At 33.3% G+C, this 21,290-nt stretch overlaps 1 protein-coding gene across 1 annotated transcript; it reads right to left on the reverse strand.

Moving 5' to 3' along the window:
• Positions 1–15,569: 15,569 nt before the first annotated feature.
• LOC125829042 (zinc finger BED domain-containing protein RICESLEEPER 2-like) lies at positions 15,570–20,874 on the reverse strand. Its single transcript, XM_049508320.1, has 4 exons — positions 20,295–20,874; positions 19,627–20,135; positions 15,686–15,854; positions 15,570–15,610 (listed from the first exon to the last, which is right to left on the reverse strand). Exons 1-4 carry the CDS (start codon positions 20,872–20,874, stop codon positions 15,570–15,572), a joined length of 1,299 nt encoding a protein of 432 aa, XP_049364277.1.
• Between the last annotated feature and the right edge of the window lie 416 nt (positions 20,875–21,290).

A 21,290-nucleotide genomic window follows, 5' to 3' on the forward strand; every position in this document is an offset into this window, starting at 1 on the left:
TAGCTTATTTGATAAAATTAGTCACTCTTAAAATTAAATTAATATAAATTAGTAACTCATTAATTAATTAAGCTTTCTAATTTTAAACAATGTACGAAAAATATCTATTGCGACAAAAGAAATTATATTTGAAAAGAAAAAATAGAATTCAATTCTTAAGAACGACACTTATTTAAAAATAAGAAAGTAAGTAGTAATATAATATATTTAATTTTTATTAGAAATAACATTTACGAAATAAATTTAACAAGTAAAAATAAATAATTAAAAATCTTTTCGTATTTCCTATAAAAATTTCATAACATGATTCTGAAGCAAGTTATGCAATAGAGGATGAGCAACCTGAGTCTTCTAAGGTTCATCAAGATTCAAATGATGCTTGTAAATGTCATGGTGATGTTTGTCACTGCGAACATGATGATTTCTACAAGCTACAATCTCAGTTCGAAGATATGAATATGTTCGAACTATCGCCAAAGTAAAAGTAAAATTAGTTAAATGTGGATAGCCAAAATTGGATGTCAACACTTATGCCCCGTGGTCAGGGTCTCGTGGATGAGGCAGTAGAGATGGTTAGTTGAGGACTTAATGGTCCTTTCCGGATTTAATTAGGATTTAGTGGTGTCATTTTATCCTAATCTAGACCACTTATATAATGACTTTAGACCCCTAAATTAGGTCATTCTAAGTCATTATTTCAAGATCCCAAAAGAAACTCAATTCCCTCTCAAATATTCTCTCTCTAGAAAGTGAAGAAGAAGAGAATCAAGCTAGGTCAAGTCAAGTCTCCATTGTTCCAAGATTTGAGGGCTTTCTAATTAAGGTATGATGACTTATTCATCCATGGATTCCTTTCATCCATGAAGCCCCCATGTTTTCCCCAAGTCAATCTAAGGTTTCTTCTAATGTTATGGGTTATGATCCAATAGAGTGGATTATGATTATTTATGATTGATTATGATGGAATTGCATGTTTTTAGTATGATTATACATGTATCCATGCTTAACCTATGATCCTAAGGTGAATTTGATGAAGTTTGGTTTTATGCCATGAAAGGGAAAATTGAGGGCTTAGATGTGATCTTCTAGGATTGATGAATTACATTATAGATTGCTTAAGATTAGAGCACATAGATATGAATTGCTTAAGAGTAAAGCATATAGACATTAATTGATTAGATTAAAGTTTATATGATGAATTATGATTAGTCGTGTTGAGATTGAGCCTATATAATGATATATGATTAGAATTGCTAAAAGAATGAAGAATGTGGTTAGAATGTCTAGAGAATTAGGCATATATAATGATCATGAGAAGTATTGCTTGAGAGTAAGACTTGTAGTTATGAATGTTGACTCCTAGGGCTTGAGAGTAAGGCTAATATGATGAACTAGGAATTTTAAGGCTTTGAGAGTGAAGCTTATGTGTATCTTGATTTGGATATGGTATTATTGTGGAAGGACTTAACCCACATGACCTATATTATGAATGTATGAGATTATGCATGTTATTATAGAATCTATGTAAATGTTTTATGAACACTTTAAGAGTAGAGTGTAAATGATTATGATAATGATGTTGTGTTGCTTGAAAGGCTATTCTCATGAACACGTAATGAACATGATGTAAAAAGATTTCTCACATAATGAAGATTCTAGATTGAAAGATTTGCTCACCTAAAATGAATCTAAAAGTAAAAGTGATCATGGATGGTGATGAATGCTCACGCATGATCTAATAAGCCTTCATGATGACCTAAGGCATACTTCAAGAGGTACCCAGTCAGTGTTCAAAATGATGAACTAAGGCATACTTCAAGAAGTACCTCGTCAGTGTTCAAAGGCTTCATGTATGAACTATGTTAGTTTGAAGTAGTGATATTATATCCCTTCATGAATAGCTTGACTTGGTAGGATAAGACCATGCATGGTAGCTTGAGATAGTAGAACTCATGGATAGCCTTGGATTGAGAAATCGTACCCTTCCAATGTAGCTTAAACTAGCATGAGAGGATGCTTACATGATAGCTTGACTTGGTGAGACCACATCATTTCATGATAGCTTTGGATTGAGGAATAGTACCCTTCCTTGAGTAGCTTGGACTTGCATGAGAGGATGTTTTCCATGACAGCTTGGTCTAGCATAGTAAGGTGTAGAAATACATACTTAGAACTATCTTCTTGTTGAGGAACATGCATCATATGCTTGATATCAAGTGGGTCGAATTGAGACTTGTGTACATATTTAGGGAGTTTATTGGCATACAGATCAAGTCTTTTACCATAAAATCGTGTGTTCGTCAAAAGTAGTGGTATCATTGTTGCAAGTTTGCCAATAGCTTCATTGACTTTCTTGGTGTGAACAAATCCTCCACTCATCAAATCATATACATGTAGACATCTAAGTTTGATTCGGAAGACAACTAAGAACCAATGAAATTTCTCACTAATATTAACAGGAATAATGACATCGTCAACACTGTCCCAAGGAATGTTGGCACGTAGTTTGAAGCCTCTAATGCACTGTCCAACGTCGTGATCAGGAGAAATTGATCTCATGTTGCAATTTGAATCTCTCCACTATTTCTGTAACACCCCGTATCATAGATAGACTAAAATGTAGATTTTTAGAAGTTGCAGGTGCAACCTATGGTCACCACATACGGACCGTAGTTTGACCTACGACCCGTGATGTGGGTCTGTGGTTCACCACTGCAGAACACTTCATCAGTAACCTCAAAGCATACTTGTGCAATGCATAGATAAGATCCCATAAATCTAACCCATGCTAAATAAACCTCCTTAGTCCATCATTCATATTCATCATCTTTTGAACTCATTCTTAGCTTATTTCTCATAGACAAGGGAACATTCACCTTTAGTCAAACATATCAAGGAAGGCAACTATAGCAACAATCCAAACTAATCTAACATTATACAAGTAAATCTCATATTTGAACATACTTACAATACTTCCTTAAAGTATCTTGTTTCATCATAAAAATGCTATTATGATTAGGGACTTGTCCCTCATATTCATACTAATCATGGAAGAGTATCTTTTTACTAGTCAACAACACATCATCACTTGTGAATGGTTACGATTTACCAATCTTATGTTATGATGATCTAAGTATTGAATATGCTTATGATTTATGTTATTGTCTCCTTTGTTTATAGCATATGCCTTATGTTGTATCTCTTATGATATTGGTATATGTCTTATGTTGACTAATGCTTAGTTTATGCTTATGTTGATGATTTGTGCTAGCCATCATATTTAGTACATTATTATACTAATGCATACTCTTGTCTACATTCTTATCAAATTTAGGGTCCGGCCATATTGACTTCCATCCTCGTGACTAGGATCTTAGTAGAGCAAGCAAGTGAAGATTTAGTGAGTCCTCATAGCATCGAGGATTTGACCACCTTTCCTTTATGTCTTTGTTGTATGTTAGAACTTTTGTATAGGTTGTGTCCCTAAGACTTTCATGTATTAGATTGTTTGAGACAATGTTAAAGACTTCCGCTCCATTTTATGAGACTTCGATTGTAATGGAAAAATGTTTTAAATTTCCGCACCATTTTCTATTACTTTATGTTATGATATTCCAAGTGGCTTGTATGAGGCCTCTCGAGTCTTGTACATCATGTAACATCTAGGGTGTACCCCTGGGTCGTGACAAACATGGTATCAGGGCACTAGGTGTAGAATGATTCTAGGATATGTCAAACCACATCTAGTAGAGTCTTGTTCATAAGTGTGAAGCACGCCACATTTATGAATGAGAGGTTATTAGATGCTTAGGAAACTTCACTCTTTTACATCTCTAAGTCGTGCTATAGAGTTCAACTCTATAAGGTCTTTATCCTAATCTGTGCCCGATGGTTTTCAGGATATGGCTACTACAAGGGCTAATGCTAGAAGGAATGAGGAAGACAATGTGGATCAAGAAGTTCCTCCCCAAGCTCCTTCTCAAGCTCTAAATGACCCTTTGGAGGAAAATGTAACAAATGTGTAGGTTAGGTCAGCTTTCCAAATGTTGGCTCAAGCCATGACGGCACAAGTCAATAGAGAGGTTGTAGCCCCTGTGAACCCAATTGTGGGTACTACCGCTTCAAGAGTGAGGGATTTTATAAGGATGAATCCTCCTGAGTTTTATGGGTCAAAACTTGAGGAAGATCCTCAAGAGTTTATAGATGAGGTCCATAAGGTGTTAGATATTATGGGAGTTACTCCGGTAGAGAAGACGGAATTGGCCGCTTACCAACTCAAAGGGGTTACTCTTGGTTTAATCAATGGAAAGAAGCAAGATTATTGGAAATGGGTCCCATAGAGTGGGAGAGGTTCAAAAATTATTTTCTTGATAAGTTTTTCCCTCTAGAGATGAAAAAGGCCAAGATGCTTGAATTCATTAACCTTAGGCAAGGTAGTATGATTGTTAAGGAATAAGCCTTGAGGTTTACCCAACTATCTAAGTATACTCCTTCTATTGTGGGGGATCGTAGGTCTAAATGAGTAAGTTTGTGTCGGGAGTGTCCGATCTAGTGGTTAAAGAATGTCGTGTGGCTATGCTTGTTCATGATATGGAAGAGCTATGGAGAAAAAAAGGTCTAGAAATGATTATGGTGATTCCTCTCATGTGAGGTCTGATGGACATGGTCGTTCTAGGAATTGACAAAGGTTTTTCGGACAAGACTACTCAAATGCTCCCAAGTATAGTGAAGATAGGGTCTTTAACCCTAAAATGCAAGGAATTAGTAGTGAGTCCCTATGGCCTAATTGTACTAGGTGTGGAAAGAGACATGAGGGTAGATGTTTAGCCGGTATGGAGGGTTGTGTTAGTTGTGGTAAAAGTGGCCACAAGATGAGAAATTGCCCAAGGATGAAGGTTAAGGGAAGAGAGGGTAAGAAAGTTGCTCCTAGTGGTTCGGATGGGAATGCTCCAAAGAAGAATAGGTTTTATGCTCTCCAAGCTATATGTGAACAAGAGTGTCCTTTGGATGTGACTATTAGTATGTGTTTTATGCTTTATTAGATTTCGGTGTTGCTTGTGTTTTGTGGCTTGATAGACTTGATATGTTAGACGTTGATGTTGTCTTTAGTATGAATGGGCTATATTATTGTCATGTGTTATTGATAGTAGAACCCTACTTGGCCATTTTGAGTTTTGGGTATGTTGAAAGATTTGATGAATAGGGTGTTTAGATAATACCTAGATATGGTAATCGAGTAGACTCCTATAAAGGGTAGTAGTATAGTCCACCATGGTTTAAAGTCATCTTGTGTGATGGATGTGAAAGCTTAGTGATGTTTAGATCCGACCTTAGAGTTTAAAGAGCGGTGCTTAGAAAGTCCGCTTAGGCTTTGTCCCAAATGGGAGATGGTGTGCTTAGACAGCAAGGTTGTGGAGTGTTCTTAGTGTTTGTGGTTTGGTCTATGTGTGAAGTCATGTGTGTTTTAGATGCTTCCGTGATTTCCTTATGTTGTGCATGTTCAAGAAAACTTGTATTTAGAAAGAAAATGAGTTTGCATTATTGATTTTCCTCATGTTGTAGTGCATTGATGAGTTGCCCATAGACTTCATGAGATGAGTTGTGAAATATGCCTTAGCTTGGAGTTGAGAGATTCCTCATTGGGTGTATGTTATGAGTATAGATTGCATATAATCTCCATGAGATTGTATTGAGCATGCTTTTAGCTTGGAGATGGTAAGTTCCTCCTTGAACATGAGAAATGTTAAGATTGCTTGCATTTTAGGTTGTTAGATGTAGTTCTAACCTTCCATGTGATGCATTGAGCATGTTTAGCTTAGATTTGATGATTACTCTTTGGTTGTGTACATTTAGATGAGTTGCATGCATGATGGGTTGCTAGTCTAGAGTTGTTACCTTTAAGAAGTTCCTAGGACGTCATTCGAGGACGAATGTTCCCAAGGAAGAGATATTGTAACACCCCGTATCCAAAAGAGGGAACTTAGCCACTTTTAAAAATTTCAAGTGTCACCAACGAGGGGGCCAACCACGCCCCGTGGGTGGGCCTCGTGGATGAGAACCATGGGGAAACTGCCTAAGACAGTAACCACTAGCATGACCCACGCCTCGTGGATGGGTCCACGCCTCGTGGTTATGCTTCGTAGGTCCATGGCCGAAGTTCATACCCCAGAACCCAAACCACGCCCAACCAGTACGGGCCGTAGATCAACCTACACTATGTGGTCGGAGTCTCGGGGATGAGGCAGTAGAGACAGTTAGTTGAGGACTTAATGGTCCTTTCCGAATTTTATTAGGATTAAGTGGTGTCATTTTACCTTAATTTAGACCACCTATATAAGGACTTTAGACCCCTAAATTAAGTCATTCTAAGTCATAATTTCAAGATCCCAAAAGAAACGCAATTTCCTCTGAAATATTCTCTCTCTCTAGAAGAAGAAGAGAATCAAGCTAAGTCAAGTCAAGTGAGGGATTTGTAATTAAGGTACGATGGCTTATTTATTTATGGATTCCTTTCATCCATGAAGCCCTCATGTTTTTCCCAATTTAGAAGAAGAATTCCCCAAGTCAATCTAGGGTTTTTTCTAATGTTATAGGTTATGATCCAATAGAGTGGATTATGATTGTTTATGATGGAAATGCATGTTTTTAGTATGATTATACATGAGATTTGTAATCAAGGTATGATGGCTTATTCATTCATGGATTCATTTCATCTATGAAGCCCCCATGTTTTCCCCAATTTAGAAGAAGAATTCCCCAAATCAATCTAGGGTTTCTTCTAATGTTATGGGTTGTGATCCAATAGAGTGGATTATGATTGTTTATGATGGAAATACATGTTTTAGTATGATTACACATGTATCCAAGCTTAACCTATGATCCTAAGGTGAATTTGATGAATTTTGGTTTTGATGCCATGAAAGGGGAAATTGAGGGCTTAGATGTGATCTTCTAGGATTGATGAATTACATTATAGATTGCTTGAGATTAGAGAACATAGATATGGATTGCTTAAAAGTAAATCATACAGACATGAATTGATTAGATTAAAGCTTATATGATGAATTATGATTAGTACCGCTTGAGATTGAGCCTATATGATGATATGTGATTAGAATTGCTTAAAGAATGAAGCATGTGGCTAGAATGTCTTGAGAATTAGGCATATATAATGATCATGAGAATTATTGATTGAGAGTAAGGTTTTAGTTATGAATGTTGACTCCTAGGACTTGAGAGTAAGGCTAATATGATGAAGTAGGAATGTTAAGGCTTTGAGATTGAAACTTATGTGTATGTTGATTTGTATATGGTATTATTGTGAAAGGACTTTACCCACATGACCTATATTATGAATGTATGAGATTATTCATGTTATTATAGAATCTATGTAAATGCTTTATGAACATTTTAAGAGTAAAGTGTAAATGATTATGATATTGATGTTGTGTTGTTTGAAAGGCTATTCTCATGAACACATAATGAACATGATGTAAAAGACTTTCTCACATAATTAAGATTCTAGGTTAAAAGGTTTTCTCACCTAAAATGAATCTAAGAGTAAAAGTGATCATGAATAGTGATGAATGCTCACGCATGATCTAATAAGTCTTTATGATGAACTAAGGCATACTTCAAGAGGTACCCCGACAGTGTTCAAAATGATGAACTAGGCATACTTCAAGAAGTACCCCATCAGTGTTCAAAGGCTTCATGTATGAACTATGTTAGCTAGTAGTGATATGATATCCCTTCATGAATAGCTTGTCTTGGTAAGATAAGACCATGCATGGTAGCTTGAGATAGTAGAACTCATGGATAGCCTTGGATTGAGAAATCATACCCTTCCAATGTAGCTTGAACTAGCATGGGAGGATGCTTGCATGATAGCTTGACTTATTGAGGCCACATCATTTCATTATAGCGTGGATTGAGCAATAATACCCTTCCTTGAGTGGCTTGGACTTGCATGAGAGGATGTTTTCCATGATAGCATGGTCTACCATAGTAAGGTGTTTTTTCTTAATAGCCTTGAATTGGTGAATCGTAACCATTCATGAGCGATGATGTGTTGTGGACTAGTAGAGAGATACTCTTCCATGATTAGTATGAATATGAGGGACAAGTCCCTAATCATAGTAGCATGTTTATGATGAAACAAGATTACTTCAAGGAAGTATTGTAAGTATGTTCTAATATGAGATTTACTTGCATGATGTTAGATTAGCTTGGATTGTTGTTGTAGTTGCCTTCCTTGATATGTTTGACTAAAGGTGAATGTTCTCTTGTCTATGAGAAATAAGCTAAGAATGAGTTCAAAAGATGATGAATATGAATGATGGCCTAAGGAGGTTTACTTAGCATGGGTGAGATTTATGGCGTCTTATCTATGCATTACACAAGTATGCTTTGAGGTTACTTATTAAGTGTTCTTCTTATGTTTTGATGATCTAAGTATTGAATATGCTTATGGTTTATGCTATTGTCTCTTATGTTTATAGTCTATGCCTTATGTTGTATCTCTAATGATATTGGTATATGTCTTATGTTGACTAATGCTTACTTTATGCTTATGTTGATGATTTGTGCTAGCCATCATATTTAGTACATTATTGTAATAACGCATACTATTGCCTACATTCTTTTCAAATGTAGGGTCTGGCGATATTGACTTACATCCTCGTGGCTAGGATCTTAGTAGAGCAAGCAAGTGAAGATTTGGTGAGTCCTCATACCATCGAGGATTTTACCACCTTTTCCTTATGTATTTCTTTTATGTTTGAACTTTTGTATGTGATGTGCCCCTAAGACTTTGATGTATTAGAGGTTTGAGACAATGTTAAAGACTTCCGCTCCGTTTTATGAGACTTTGATTGTAATGTAAATATCTAAATTTCTGCACCAGTTTCTATTACTTTATGTTATGATATGTTAAGTGGCTTGTATAAGGCCTCTCGGGGTTTTGTACGACATATTACATCTCGGGTGTACCCCTGGGTCGTGACACCCTGAACTACAGAACATGTTTTCTGGCGCACTAGTGGGGCGGCGCGCCAGCCTCTGCACAGAATGCCCCAATGAATTTTCTTTCTCGTTTTCTTACCCTAATTCGCCTCGAATGGTTTATTCCCAACTCACTTAATATACCCAACATAAGCGCACGATAATCTACTCAAAACAGCCCTCAAATCACTAACATTCATCTCAAGAATTCATCAAAATCCCAATAATCAAGATTACAAATGAAATTTCAAGAAAACTCATCAAGAACTCAAATTCTTCAAACTCAAGAATGAAACTGCATTAAAATAGCATGATTGGAGTGTGGGTGAACGAACCCAATACTATGAGAACTCACATACCTCTTAGGGATCAAACACTTGGTGAAACAATCCTCGATTCGCAAGAAAACTTGATGAACACCTTGAACCGTCCCTCTTTTCTCCTCTTTTCTCTTCTTGAACTCTCTTCTAAAACCCTAAGCGTAATTAGGATTTGTAAAACTGACCCAAATCAGATTTTACCCCAAAATATTTCTAACAATCGTTTTAATCTGATTGGGTAAGGAAAAAACCAAAAGACCCCTCACTAATTCGGGTAACTTTCTTTAACTGGATAGGCTGACTTCAAATGGACATATCTCTCTCATCCAAACTCGAAAATAAGAAAAATTTGCGGCATTGGAAAGAGGACTCCAAGACTTTTCATTTGATATCTTATGAGCCACCTAACTCATCATGTACTAAAAGTTATGGTCGTTTGAAGTTGATCCAAAACTCACAACTTAAGCATAACTTGTAAAATTTCAGATTTGGCTCTTTCCAAATTAGTTCTTTCTAAATTTAGCTCTTTCTAAGGCGGGATGCTACATTTATTTTTGCAATCCACTGAGTGGTTGGTTCAATTTGATGTTTTCTAATCCATCAAAATAAGGGTTCAGTTCGGACTTGCCCCATAAATTTCAAAACACATGAAACTAGGTTAACTTATATAAAATTTCAATTCTTGTTTTTAATATCATTTTAATCTGATCTATTTAATATGATGAACAATTTAAATAGGCATCTAAAACATGTCTTTTTTTATATAAAAAAAAAATATGACTGGAAAATAACCATATGATTTTTTAATAAAATATTATTCTACATTTGGGTGCATATCAGCAATCTATACTATATGTTTTATATTTTTTTATTTTATTTTTTTCATTTAATGTTCGGTATTTGTATTGAAGTGGATTAATTAGGAATCGCGTCCTATAGGGCTCAATCCGAGCCACATTGAGGGTAAAGCGCTCACTACCATAGATCTTTCTTGCATATCCAAAACCTTTGGTTAAGGGAGAAACAACTTCATCGCACCACAATTTGTTGGTGGTATATGTTTTATATTCATCAAATCATAAACTCAGCAATATATATTGCATCTCTTGATGCAAGAATATGTTCATCTACATTGCATTTGTAAAAAAAATTCTTTCAGTTGGTTTCTCTCAAATATCAATATCAATTGCAGATATTCTCATCAATAAAATGTTTCACAAACCTCCTAACATGATCTTTTCCAACGTGGGATGTTGCTATACTAAGCTTTGTACCAAAATAGACCTCATATATGGCACTTAAGTAGAAACAAAAATCAACGGTGGCTAACTAGGACTATTAAATAAATCAAAAATTACAATTTGACACCAATGTGATTTATAATTGCTGAGAAATATTCTTAAGTTATATTTTGTACCAACATGATTATTATTTTTAAATGAAACAATTCTCCCCAAATAAACTGGAAAATAAACTAGAAGTAGATAATTTTGGAACTCTAGTTTTGATATATGAACTTAGAATAAAAATATCAAAGTTATACAAAGGATTGACTTGTGAGAGGTTCTTTTTGGGAAAGTTTGGCACCACATATAAAGGGTAATTTGGATTAATTTATGATGAATTTATTTATGTTTGGTATGGATATAAAATTACGGGATTTTTTTCCTTAAATGATAAGTGTTATTTCTATTTTATTATATTGAGAATGGATAATAATTCTAAGATGACGAGTTTCGAAATAAGTTTTTTTTTTAAGTAAAGATTTTATTTACTATTAAGTGTGATTATTACCAAAATAATTAATTATAGGACAACTTGTTCCCAACTATATTATTTTTCTCCTTCTTAATGTTAAAAATGTGTTTTTTATAAATGTGTCAGAAATTAGAGCAAAAAGATTTATTGTAGTTTAACTTCATACAAGTTCTATAAACCTATCCAATACTAGCGATGAAAAATATTTGTCTACCAGCTATTGAATAGTCTCATTATTATTTTTTACTTTATTTCAAAAATAATATTGTATCTTTTTAATAATATATCAGAAATAATTTGATGTTAATTTTTTTAATTAAATAAAATAAATTATAGTCATACCGATGGTACAATTAATCAGTGTTTTACATCATAATTTTTTATGTTGAGTTTGGTTGGGAGTATGGTATTTAAAATTGGAAAATATGATTGAATATTTATATTCCTCTTTCTCTCTATATATATATATGATCACTAGTGAAACTATCCGTGCTTCACGCGATTATAAAAAATTAATAAATTTACATAATTTTAATTTTACATATAATAAATCTAAAATGGATAATTTCTATTTGAATAAAGTAGTATGTAATATTTATATTTGTTAGTATCAGATATGTAAGACAATATTGATTTTTTTCTTCATGTGCAACATGATATGTTTTTTCATATATTTTTTCAACATATAAAAAAGAGAATTTTTTTCCATCTTTTAAGTGCAAACTATTCATATGTATATATTAGAACAAAAAAATTAATTGTAATGCAATAAATGGAATAATAAGTCATATTTTAAAATAATAATATATTGTAAAAATAATTTTTATATTTTAGTTTCCTCTATCTTTTGTAAAAGTGCTCCTTATACAAAAATTGATTTCGTAAAAAAACTTTTGAAATTCTTTATTGTGTCTTTATTATTACATTTGTTTATTATAATTTTTTAAATATTAATTAAATATTTTTTAAAATTATGAAAGTGAAACACACAAATAATATTTAAAAGGAGAAGTTACTAGTAAAATGAAGAGATATGAATTATTCATAATTTGAATATGTAATATTACTAGGCATTGTTAACTATGAATTGATTTTATTAGTAAAAATAAATAAATGAATGTGAAAATAATGAGGGAAATCAAAAAATGATTGTTGACCGCATAAAAATATAAATATATTTCAAACAAAAAAGAATAGTGATGAAAATAGATTGTTGCACACGCAAAAGAAAAAAAATAACTTCATAGAATTAAAACTTTTTTAGGAAAAATTGCTAAGTTCCTAGTTCAAGTCAAAGTAAAAACAAAATCTAGCAAAAGTAATTTCTAATTATGCTTCAAACAGTTTTTCTTCTACCACCTTTTTTTTTTTGCAAGTAGAACTGCCACCATATTTTGTTAACAAAATTCTTAGCAGCCGAAAAATAAAGAGCATGAGAATTAAGAAGGACAAACATAGTAAAATCATATCCAAATAAAAATTATTTTGACAGCTAAATACAAAAATTAAAAACTTGTTGAATTTAATTTTTTTTTATCCATCAAAATAAGAGATCAGTTTGGGCTTACCCGTTAAATTCTGAAATATGTGTAATTCGATCAGCATCTATTAATCTAACTTAAGATTAACAATGAAGTATAAGTTATGATCTGTATGGATTGAAATGATAAAATAAAGATGTCGAAGTGTCTCATCTACTCAAATATGCAATTATGAATCGAATTTCAAGAGGAGCCAAATGAGTTTGAGAAGTTCAATATCTATGAATCGAAATTTAATAATAATAATAATAATAATAATAAATCATGTTTAAGTATATAAATGAATAAAGAAATTATATTTATGAATTTTTTTACTACTATCCTGATGTAATGAATAGCTATTATGAATAGTTATTACGGATGATATCTGTTTGAAAAGAAATCATATCATTAATTAATGCAATTATCAATACTATTCATTCAAAACAATGAGAAAAATCCTATTATTAATTAATGCATAAATTATTAATAATTAAAAATAATAAAAGTGAGAGAACTAGATTTACTTTAAGGAGAGTGAATATCTCCCATTTTCGGTAAAAAGAAGAAAAAATTAGTATTATATTTATATCATCACAATAATATTGTCTTAATTTTTTTCAAACTCAATTCCACGTGAGTTCATTATTTTCATAAAAATATTTTTTCGTATAACTGTGATTCCAAATTCTATTAATCTCATGTACACAAAAACAAAATTTTATCATTAAATAATTGACAAACAGAAAGAAAAAAAAAAGAATTAAGAAAAAATCATGACATACAAATGTATATCATAGGTGTAAAATGGACTCACGGCCTTGCAGCTCTATTGATTTTTTCAAAACAAACCGCAATATTGACTTCAAAGTATGAGAAGAAAAATTTTTAGCAAACACTAATGTATATTAATTGTTAATGTTAAACAAGTCTAGATATTATTATTTATTAAGTGAGATTTATTTTAAATTTATCATGATTGATATACCTATGAATATCATTGTGGTTGTAGAATTTAACATCTAATAACTGCACAATAGAATTAAAGAGAGTTCAACATGGAAAAAACACAAAAAGAAGGAGAATTTAAAGTTAAGAAACTTTAAAAGAGAAAAATGAAGAATTTAAAAATAAAAACTAGCTGAAAGATAATTATTACGAATTGGTGAATCAATATTTTCAGTAGAAACTTTTCTCAAGTTGTAGTCAAAACCCGCCAATCACTTGGTTTGATTGTAAGAAGATCTTTTAATTGATTTCCCTCAAATATTGAGATGAGTTGCATGCTTCTTTCCTCGTTCAGATATATCATAAATCTTTCAACATGATCTTTTTTGAGAGAGGAAAGATAACACATCGTGTCACACAACTTTATATCAAAATAGACTTTGCGAGTGTCAATTAGGTGGAAGTGAACATCACTACTAGTGGATAATTGAGACTATCAAAATAAATCAATTAAAATGAGCCAATGCAATCAATAAGTATTTTCAAATGGTAAAAAGTGTACTTAGCCCCATCTTAATCTAATCTATTTTATATATGAACAATTTAATAGGCATCCATAACATGTTTAATTGAAAAAGATGAAGACAATGTGACTAAAAAACCACCATATGATCTTTTTCAATATAATATTTATTAAAGTTGAATATTGTCTTGCATTTGGGCACATTTTAGTTATGAATATAATATTTGTTTTAGATTTTTTTTTTTACTTTTTCATTCGTTTTCGATATCCGTATTGGAGTCGAACTAATCTGGAATTGTGTCGTGTAGGACCTCATTCGGGCCACGTAAAGCTCTATTCAGGGGGAAGCCCTCCCAGCCAAGAATTTTTCCTTCATACCCAAAACTCGAACTCGCAACACAACTCATCTGCTGCATCACATTCGTTGGTGGAATATGTTTATATTCATCAAATCATAAACTCATCAACATATTGTATCTCTCTTTTTTTTTTCTCACATGGTGTCAAGCTCTACACGCATGTTTTTAACCTCTAAATTGTTTGGCCAAACATACTTTTAAACGTATCTTTGAAGAATAAAAAAATTATTCTCCTAGTGAACTTAGCGTTGTTATTTATGTACATTTTTAAGTTTCTTTATTTTTCCATTGTACCAAAAGAAAAAAAAAGGACACAATAGAGTGAGTAATAAATTTTATAGAGTGGTGGTTAGATCATTTTTGTTTTATGGATGGAATGTTGACAGGTCAAGAACTCTTGACATGTTTAAAGATGTTAGGGGTGTACATCACCGGGTTGATTCGGATTTTTTAAAAATCAAACCAAACCATTTGTATCGGGTTAAAATATATATAAACCAAATCAAACCACTAATAGTCGGATTTTTTCAATCTCGGATTATGCGATTTTATCGGGTTGATTTTATAAAGACTAAAGAGCATGTGTTCTTTCAATGATTTAAAAAAAACGTTGAACACTAACATGATTTTTCATCCTAGAAAAGCATTCGGTAGTTTCTTTTTGCATTGCAAGCCCATGAGTTCAATAGGCAATTCTCCATTCTATTTGAAACACAAATTCTCAAAAAAATTACTACTATTACTATTTTGGACAAATCATAAAATAATATCAATAATCAAGAGTGATTCATTATACATTAGAGAAATTCATGAAAATAGCATAGTGGCTTAAACAATTTTTGCATAGTCAAAATATTGTCGTCAAAAGTTAATACGAGTTATTTACATTCAAATCTTTAAATTCTACACCATCATTACTTACAACCTAGGAGATCTTCTATACATATTTTCCAAAAATCATAGCCTGCATCTGCAAAGTAGACAATACAAATCTGATTAGCAATGGATTAACTAAGTTGATGTTTAGTCCTTAGTTCTTATTACTATTTAGAGCATACAGTAATTAGGTAATTAACAATCACAAAAGAATGAACTAATACCTTTGTTCCATGTAGTGAAATTAAAGTACATCAACTGGCTAATCAATCCTCAAAGGTGAGTCGGGGTATTCTGAAAGAACTGAAACAAATTGAATACTAAATAAAATTCAAAAGCAGAATCATTTTTAATAACAATTAGAATATATAAAGTTACCTTCTTCAATTTCATCAATTTTCTGGACTTCCTCTAATACATCTTCAAGCTTGCATTCTTTAGAAGGTGATCGTAGCCATTGTTGAGTGCAAATAAGCACTTCTATCATTTTTGGAGATAAAGAACTTCGATAACTATCAAGAATTTGACCACCTGTACTAAAAGCTGACTCCGATGCAACAATAGAAATAGGAATAGAAAGAATATCCCTAGCAATTTTCGCAACAATTGGATATCTACTGGACGAAACTTTCCACCAACTCAAAATATTAAAATCATTGATCTTCACTGTCACGACCCGGGAGCACCCCCAAGTCGTAACAAGGCGTATTCGGCCCCGAAGGGGTCTTATACAAGCCACATAGTCGTTCATTGCATTCAATAATGATAATAGTGCGGAATTAAAAACTTATTTACATCCAAACATTCAAGCTTCATTAAAACAACTTTAAAAACACACAGCGGAAGTCTAAGTCTCACATGGCCATCTTAGACACAATCACAAAACATAAGTAGGGACACGGCCCTTTACAATCAAAAGAAGTCTATTAAGTCTATTACAAGAACCTTATCATAAAATTAGAATAGAAAAGTCTTGTCCTCGACATATGAGGACATACCACAAGTTCTTGGAAGAACTTCAAGTTCCAAGCTTACTATAGAACCCGCTCACTTTCCGGAACCTACACTAGTAGAAAATAGAGAAATATGAAATTAGCACAATTAAGTACTAAGTATGATGACCATGCAAAACATGCTTTAAAAGGGACATTTTGGCTAGAAACCATGCATTATGCCACTTTTTGAAGTATCATGAACAGTTGCATAAAAGACATACAAGACAAGCATAAACATCAAGTAAGTCATAATATCACCTTTAAACAATATCAACATGAAAACCTTTACCTTGGACCTTCACCTCAAGCAACCCTTATGCTATACCTCGTGCAATGTATGGATGGCGTCCCATACCACCATCCATACTAAGGCACCACATTTAGGTCACTTAAAGTAACTTATCATTCCTTTCTTTCACATTTGCACAATATTCATACATAAGAAGTATATCATTAATTAAGACATGACAAGGGAAAATAACTCATAATATAACCCAAGTATAGCATGCATCTCATATTAAGCATTTGAGAGCCAACATTCTTTAATAACCTTATTTAGGCCACAATTGTGTCACATACATTAGGATTTAGAGAAACTCACTATGACCCTCTCCAAGCCTACTCGTGCAATGTATAGGTAGCATCCCATACTACTACCTACACTTTGTAGAGCCTATCAAGAAACCATAATGAAATCTCACATGATGGGAAGTAAGCATTTAACCGACATAGACCATGAGAGCTTGTCATGGAATCCGGTGTCATAAGTCCCCACACCGTAAAGAGGTGGTCTACTTGTCTAAGGAAGACCGGTATATATAGCTTAATGGATCCACTAGCTACCTATGCGGGCACATAGTTTATGGGATAAGATAGACAATCATTGAAACTCATGCCTAACCATTGGGGGAGTTTCCATCTAACCAAATCCACTCGGTGCTTAGCCTACATTCCCATAGAATAGTTCGTTACCTTGACATTATCACATATGAGAGGTGCCATTGGCCTACCAACTCCAAATTACATTTATTAACACGTGAAAGGGTGCTTTAAGCCTACCGTTTCAAGATTCATTTAGGAAAGCTCATTAACTCCTCTTGAAAGGGTGCCATGGGCCTACCGGTTCAAGTCTCATCATTAACCTTCATGGAAAGGTGCCATAGGCCTACCGACTACAAGGTTCATTACTATCATTAATGGAAGGGTGCGATAAGCCTACCGATTCCAAGGTTCATTATTATCATGAGTGGAAGGGTGCTACTAGCCTACCGATCCGAGGATTCAACAACCAATAATATAATCATTTAAACAAGAAAATGATGCACAAGCTCTACCAATTCGAGATATGCAATAAATTGGAGAATCCTTCATATTCTATCATCAACATTCATGAGTGTCAAATAGAGAAAAATCCTTTCAATAATAACACATTTACGTTCATAACATGATCACATTAGCTCCATTAAATGTCCATTCATAAAAATGTCATGTAACACTTATATTTCTCATACTATGCCTTCAAGGCCATGGTCACAATACATTCCATAATTAAACACCTCCACCATAAGTGGATCAAACCAAGCAAGAACAATTTTTTTTATCCATAATATGAGATTAAGCCAACTTACCATCCTCCAAAGCCATAATCAACAACACTCAAGTCCCAACCATTTTTTTTACCACAAGAGAATTCTTCCATAACTTGCCCATAAGGCCACAATCCTCAATTATCCATATACCAACAATTCATCATAAATAGGCATAGAAAACCATATAAATCAACAATACAATCCAATCTAAACACAATTTCATCAACATTAAATCATAGGCATTAAACCCACTTCATTTGCAAATTCTAGGCTTTTAATGAAAACATGGGTTCTTGAAGAAGTTTCATATTAAAATCATCTTAAAATCATAAATAGAACTTCAATTCACCAATATAATGACTTTGAAAACATTTTACCCATGAACCCATACCTAGAATAGAAAATAGAAGTTTTGTTCTTTGAAGACTTTTGAAACCCTTTTGAATGGACTCCTTGAAGGAAAGATAATCAAGGATCAAGGGTCACCATACCTTTGTTAAGATTTCCCAAGAAAATTGATGTAGAAACCACCTTCAATCCAAGCCCTAGCTCCAAGTTCTTGACCTTCTTAAAATGGAGGATTGTAGAGAGAAAAGTATTTGAGAGGAGGTGAGTTCTTTTTAATTCTAATTGGAGTGACTTAAAATGGAAGAATTTGGTCTAGAAGGGTTTTATAATTGCTAGGAAAGGCATATAATAAAAGGGCCTCAACTTAGGAAAAGAAATAAGGACCCACTTAAAAGTTTCCACTAAACCCGTCTAAGCTCGTCCTTGCTGACAGTGCTTCACTATTTTGGGCATAACTTTTTACTCCGAGATCGGAAAAGGGCAAACTCGGTAGCGTTGGAAAAAGGACTCAGATACCTTTAATTGGATAGGTAATGTTCCACCTAATTCATTTTGAGCTAAAAGATATGACTATTTAAAGTTGACCCTCACTCCTAACTTGAAACTAAAAACTGTTTTTAGGGGACTGTTTTGAGGGTCTCGGTTCTAAATGATTTCATGACCTAGCTTAAGGTCTTGCTAGCTTATAAAGGTGATTAATCAACTAGCTAATCAACCCCTTAAGCCCTTAAACAACACTCCAAACTTCAACGACAAGACCCCTACAACTTACTAGTTCAAACGACTAGTTTCCGGACGTCACTGTCATTTCTCATCATTTCATCAAGTTCTCAACTCCAAACTCACATGTGAGGCTCTAGTTTCACTAGTTCATTTTTTTTTTTGGGTCGTTACATTCACTACATCATCTTTCAAGTATATTTCCAGATCATATTTTTTTACAACAAATCCCTCTTTATTCATGTGTTTCTCCCACTGAGATTGCAACAAATCACTAGATTCACCCATCACACAATTATCATTTTCAATATTTTCGTGAGGATCTTCAGAGCAAGAACAATTGTAGTGATTATATAAGAGATTCAAAACATCTCTCACATCTTGAGACTTTAATCTTCCCATCAAAGAGCCATATGCAATAGAAAGAATATACCCTACATATTGCATCTTGTATCTAGGATCCAACACAACAGCAACCACTAGTAACATATTCATACTCTCAAACTTACCCCAATATTTATCCATCTTGGATTTCATTCGTGTTGCCATATCAACCAATGAGATCATCATGTTTAGTATACTTGATAATATCATTTCGGAGATTGAAAAAATCATGAAAGAAAGAGTGAGAAGTAGAATATAAGCTGCCTAAAAATTTTAAAGTTACCTGATAGAAAATATTAAGAACCTTCACAAAAGCTTTCACATTCTTCCAATCATCTGTTGATGGATTTTTTGTTGTTGTACTTATTTCTCGACATTGCTTTTGATAATTCTGGTCATCCACATACATTCTTGTAAAAGTTTTTTCAAATTTCAAAGCTTTATCCAACATTGTGTATGTCGAGTTCCATCTAGTCTCAATATCCAGACTTACAAGACCACGAGTGTCAATCTTAACTTTCTCAACAACGGACTTAAAAGTAGCAAATCTTGAAGAAGAAGACCTGACATATTTTATAGCACTTCTTATATGAGAAACAGGCTCAATTTGTTCATCCAGCCCCTCTTTTACAATCAAGTTTAAAATATGAGCATTACATCTAACATGTAAAAATTGATTTTCAAACATTACCCCTTTCCAATCTTCAATACGCCTCTTTAAACTCTTAATGGCAGCATCATTTGCGGTTGCATTATCCAAGGTCACTGTAAACAAGTTCTCAATGCCCCAACCTAATAATCAATCCTCAATCCCCTTGGCAATAGTCTCACCTTTGTGATCTGGTGTTTGAAAAAAATTAAGAATTCTCTTTTGTAGATTCCATTGATCATCAATCTAATGTGCAGTGACAACCATATAAGTATAATTTTGCATTGACGTCCATGTATCACTGGTAAGACAAACACGTTGGTTTTTTATAAGCTCCTTAAGCTTTTCTTTCTCTTCTTGATAAATCCTTAGACAATGTCGAGCAACAGTTACACGAGAAGGTACATCAAAATTTGGAAAGGATTTAGCCATTAATTTTTTGAATCCTTCTCCCTCAATAGCTCTAAATGGTTGTTCATCAATAATTATAAATTCGGTAATTGCTCTCTTAATTTCATCCATATTAAACACTCTTTTTTCAATGGAACCACCTTCTGGCCAACCTCTTTTGATAGGTTTTAATGTTGTTTGCCACTTATCGGACTTAAATGGAGACTTGAGACATTTCACAGTTAAATGATTCCATAACGTAGTTGTCCCATTGACACTGTCGGCAGCAAATGTTTTAGTACAATAATTACATTTTGCCCTACATTTACCTCCTTTAGCAATAAACTTGGAGAAATGATCCCAAATTTGAGATGTTTCTCTACCTGTAGTTCTAGAGTTAGGAGCGACCGGAGGAGCTGCTCTTTTTTGCTTCTTAGGAGGTATGCGTCGACGTGGAGTTACTTTGCCTTGTTGTTGAGATATTGTCGACATAGTTGAAGGAATATTATTAATCACCTCTACATCTGTTACAGAAGGTGTAGTTTCCATCCAAAAAGAAATTTGTTGCACATACATAACAATAGTTATTATTATTCTGATACAAGATTGTGTTTCAACAAGACTTCCATTCAAGTATTGTGCACAAGACTTAGAAGTACATGTCACTTTGAAACCAAAACAGATACAAATATAGTACAAAATATTTGGTTAGAAAAGTTTGATGTATATTACTAGCTATTGCTATCAAAATCTAATAGTCTCTTAAATTTTTATCTCTATCACTTGTTTTTCCTTATCTCTGCGGACCATCACGATGTTTACAGTACAAAAACCTCTATACAAATGGAACCAAAAGCAATGATTTGAACACTTGCCCCTTTTTCATTGCATTGAAACAACATAAGTAA

Source organism: Solanum verrucosum, unplaced genomic scaffold (assembly GCF_900185275.1).
Source record: "Solanum verrucosum unplaced genomic scaffold, falcon-dt-bn FXZP01000007.1, whole genome shotgun sequence".
NCBI classification, from domain to species: domain Eukaryota; kingdom Viridiplantae; phylum Streptophyta; class Magnoliopsida; order Solanales; family Solanaceae; genus Solanum; species Solanum verrucosum.

What these genes read in the sequence shown, in the direction of transcription:
- LOC125829042 (XM_049508320.1), bottom strand. Translation starts at nt 20,874, where the DNA reads ATGTCGACAATATCTCAACAACAAGGCAAAGTAACTCCACGTCGACGC. An exon ending in CCAACGTGTTTGTCTTACCA is followed by an intron (nt 20,136 to 20,294) that starts GTGATACATGGA and finishes ATTGATTATTAG; the next exon opens with GTTGGGGCATTGAGAACTTG. An exon ending in TTCTTAATATTTTCTATCAG is followed by an intron (nt 15,855 to 19,626) that starts GTAACTTTAAAA and finishes GTTGCATCGGAG; the next exon opens with TCAGCTTTTAGTACAGGTGG.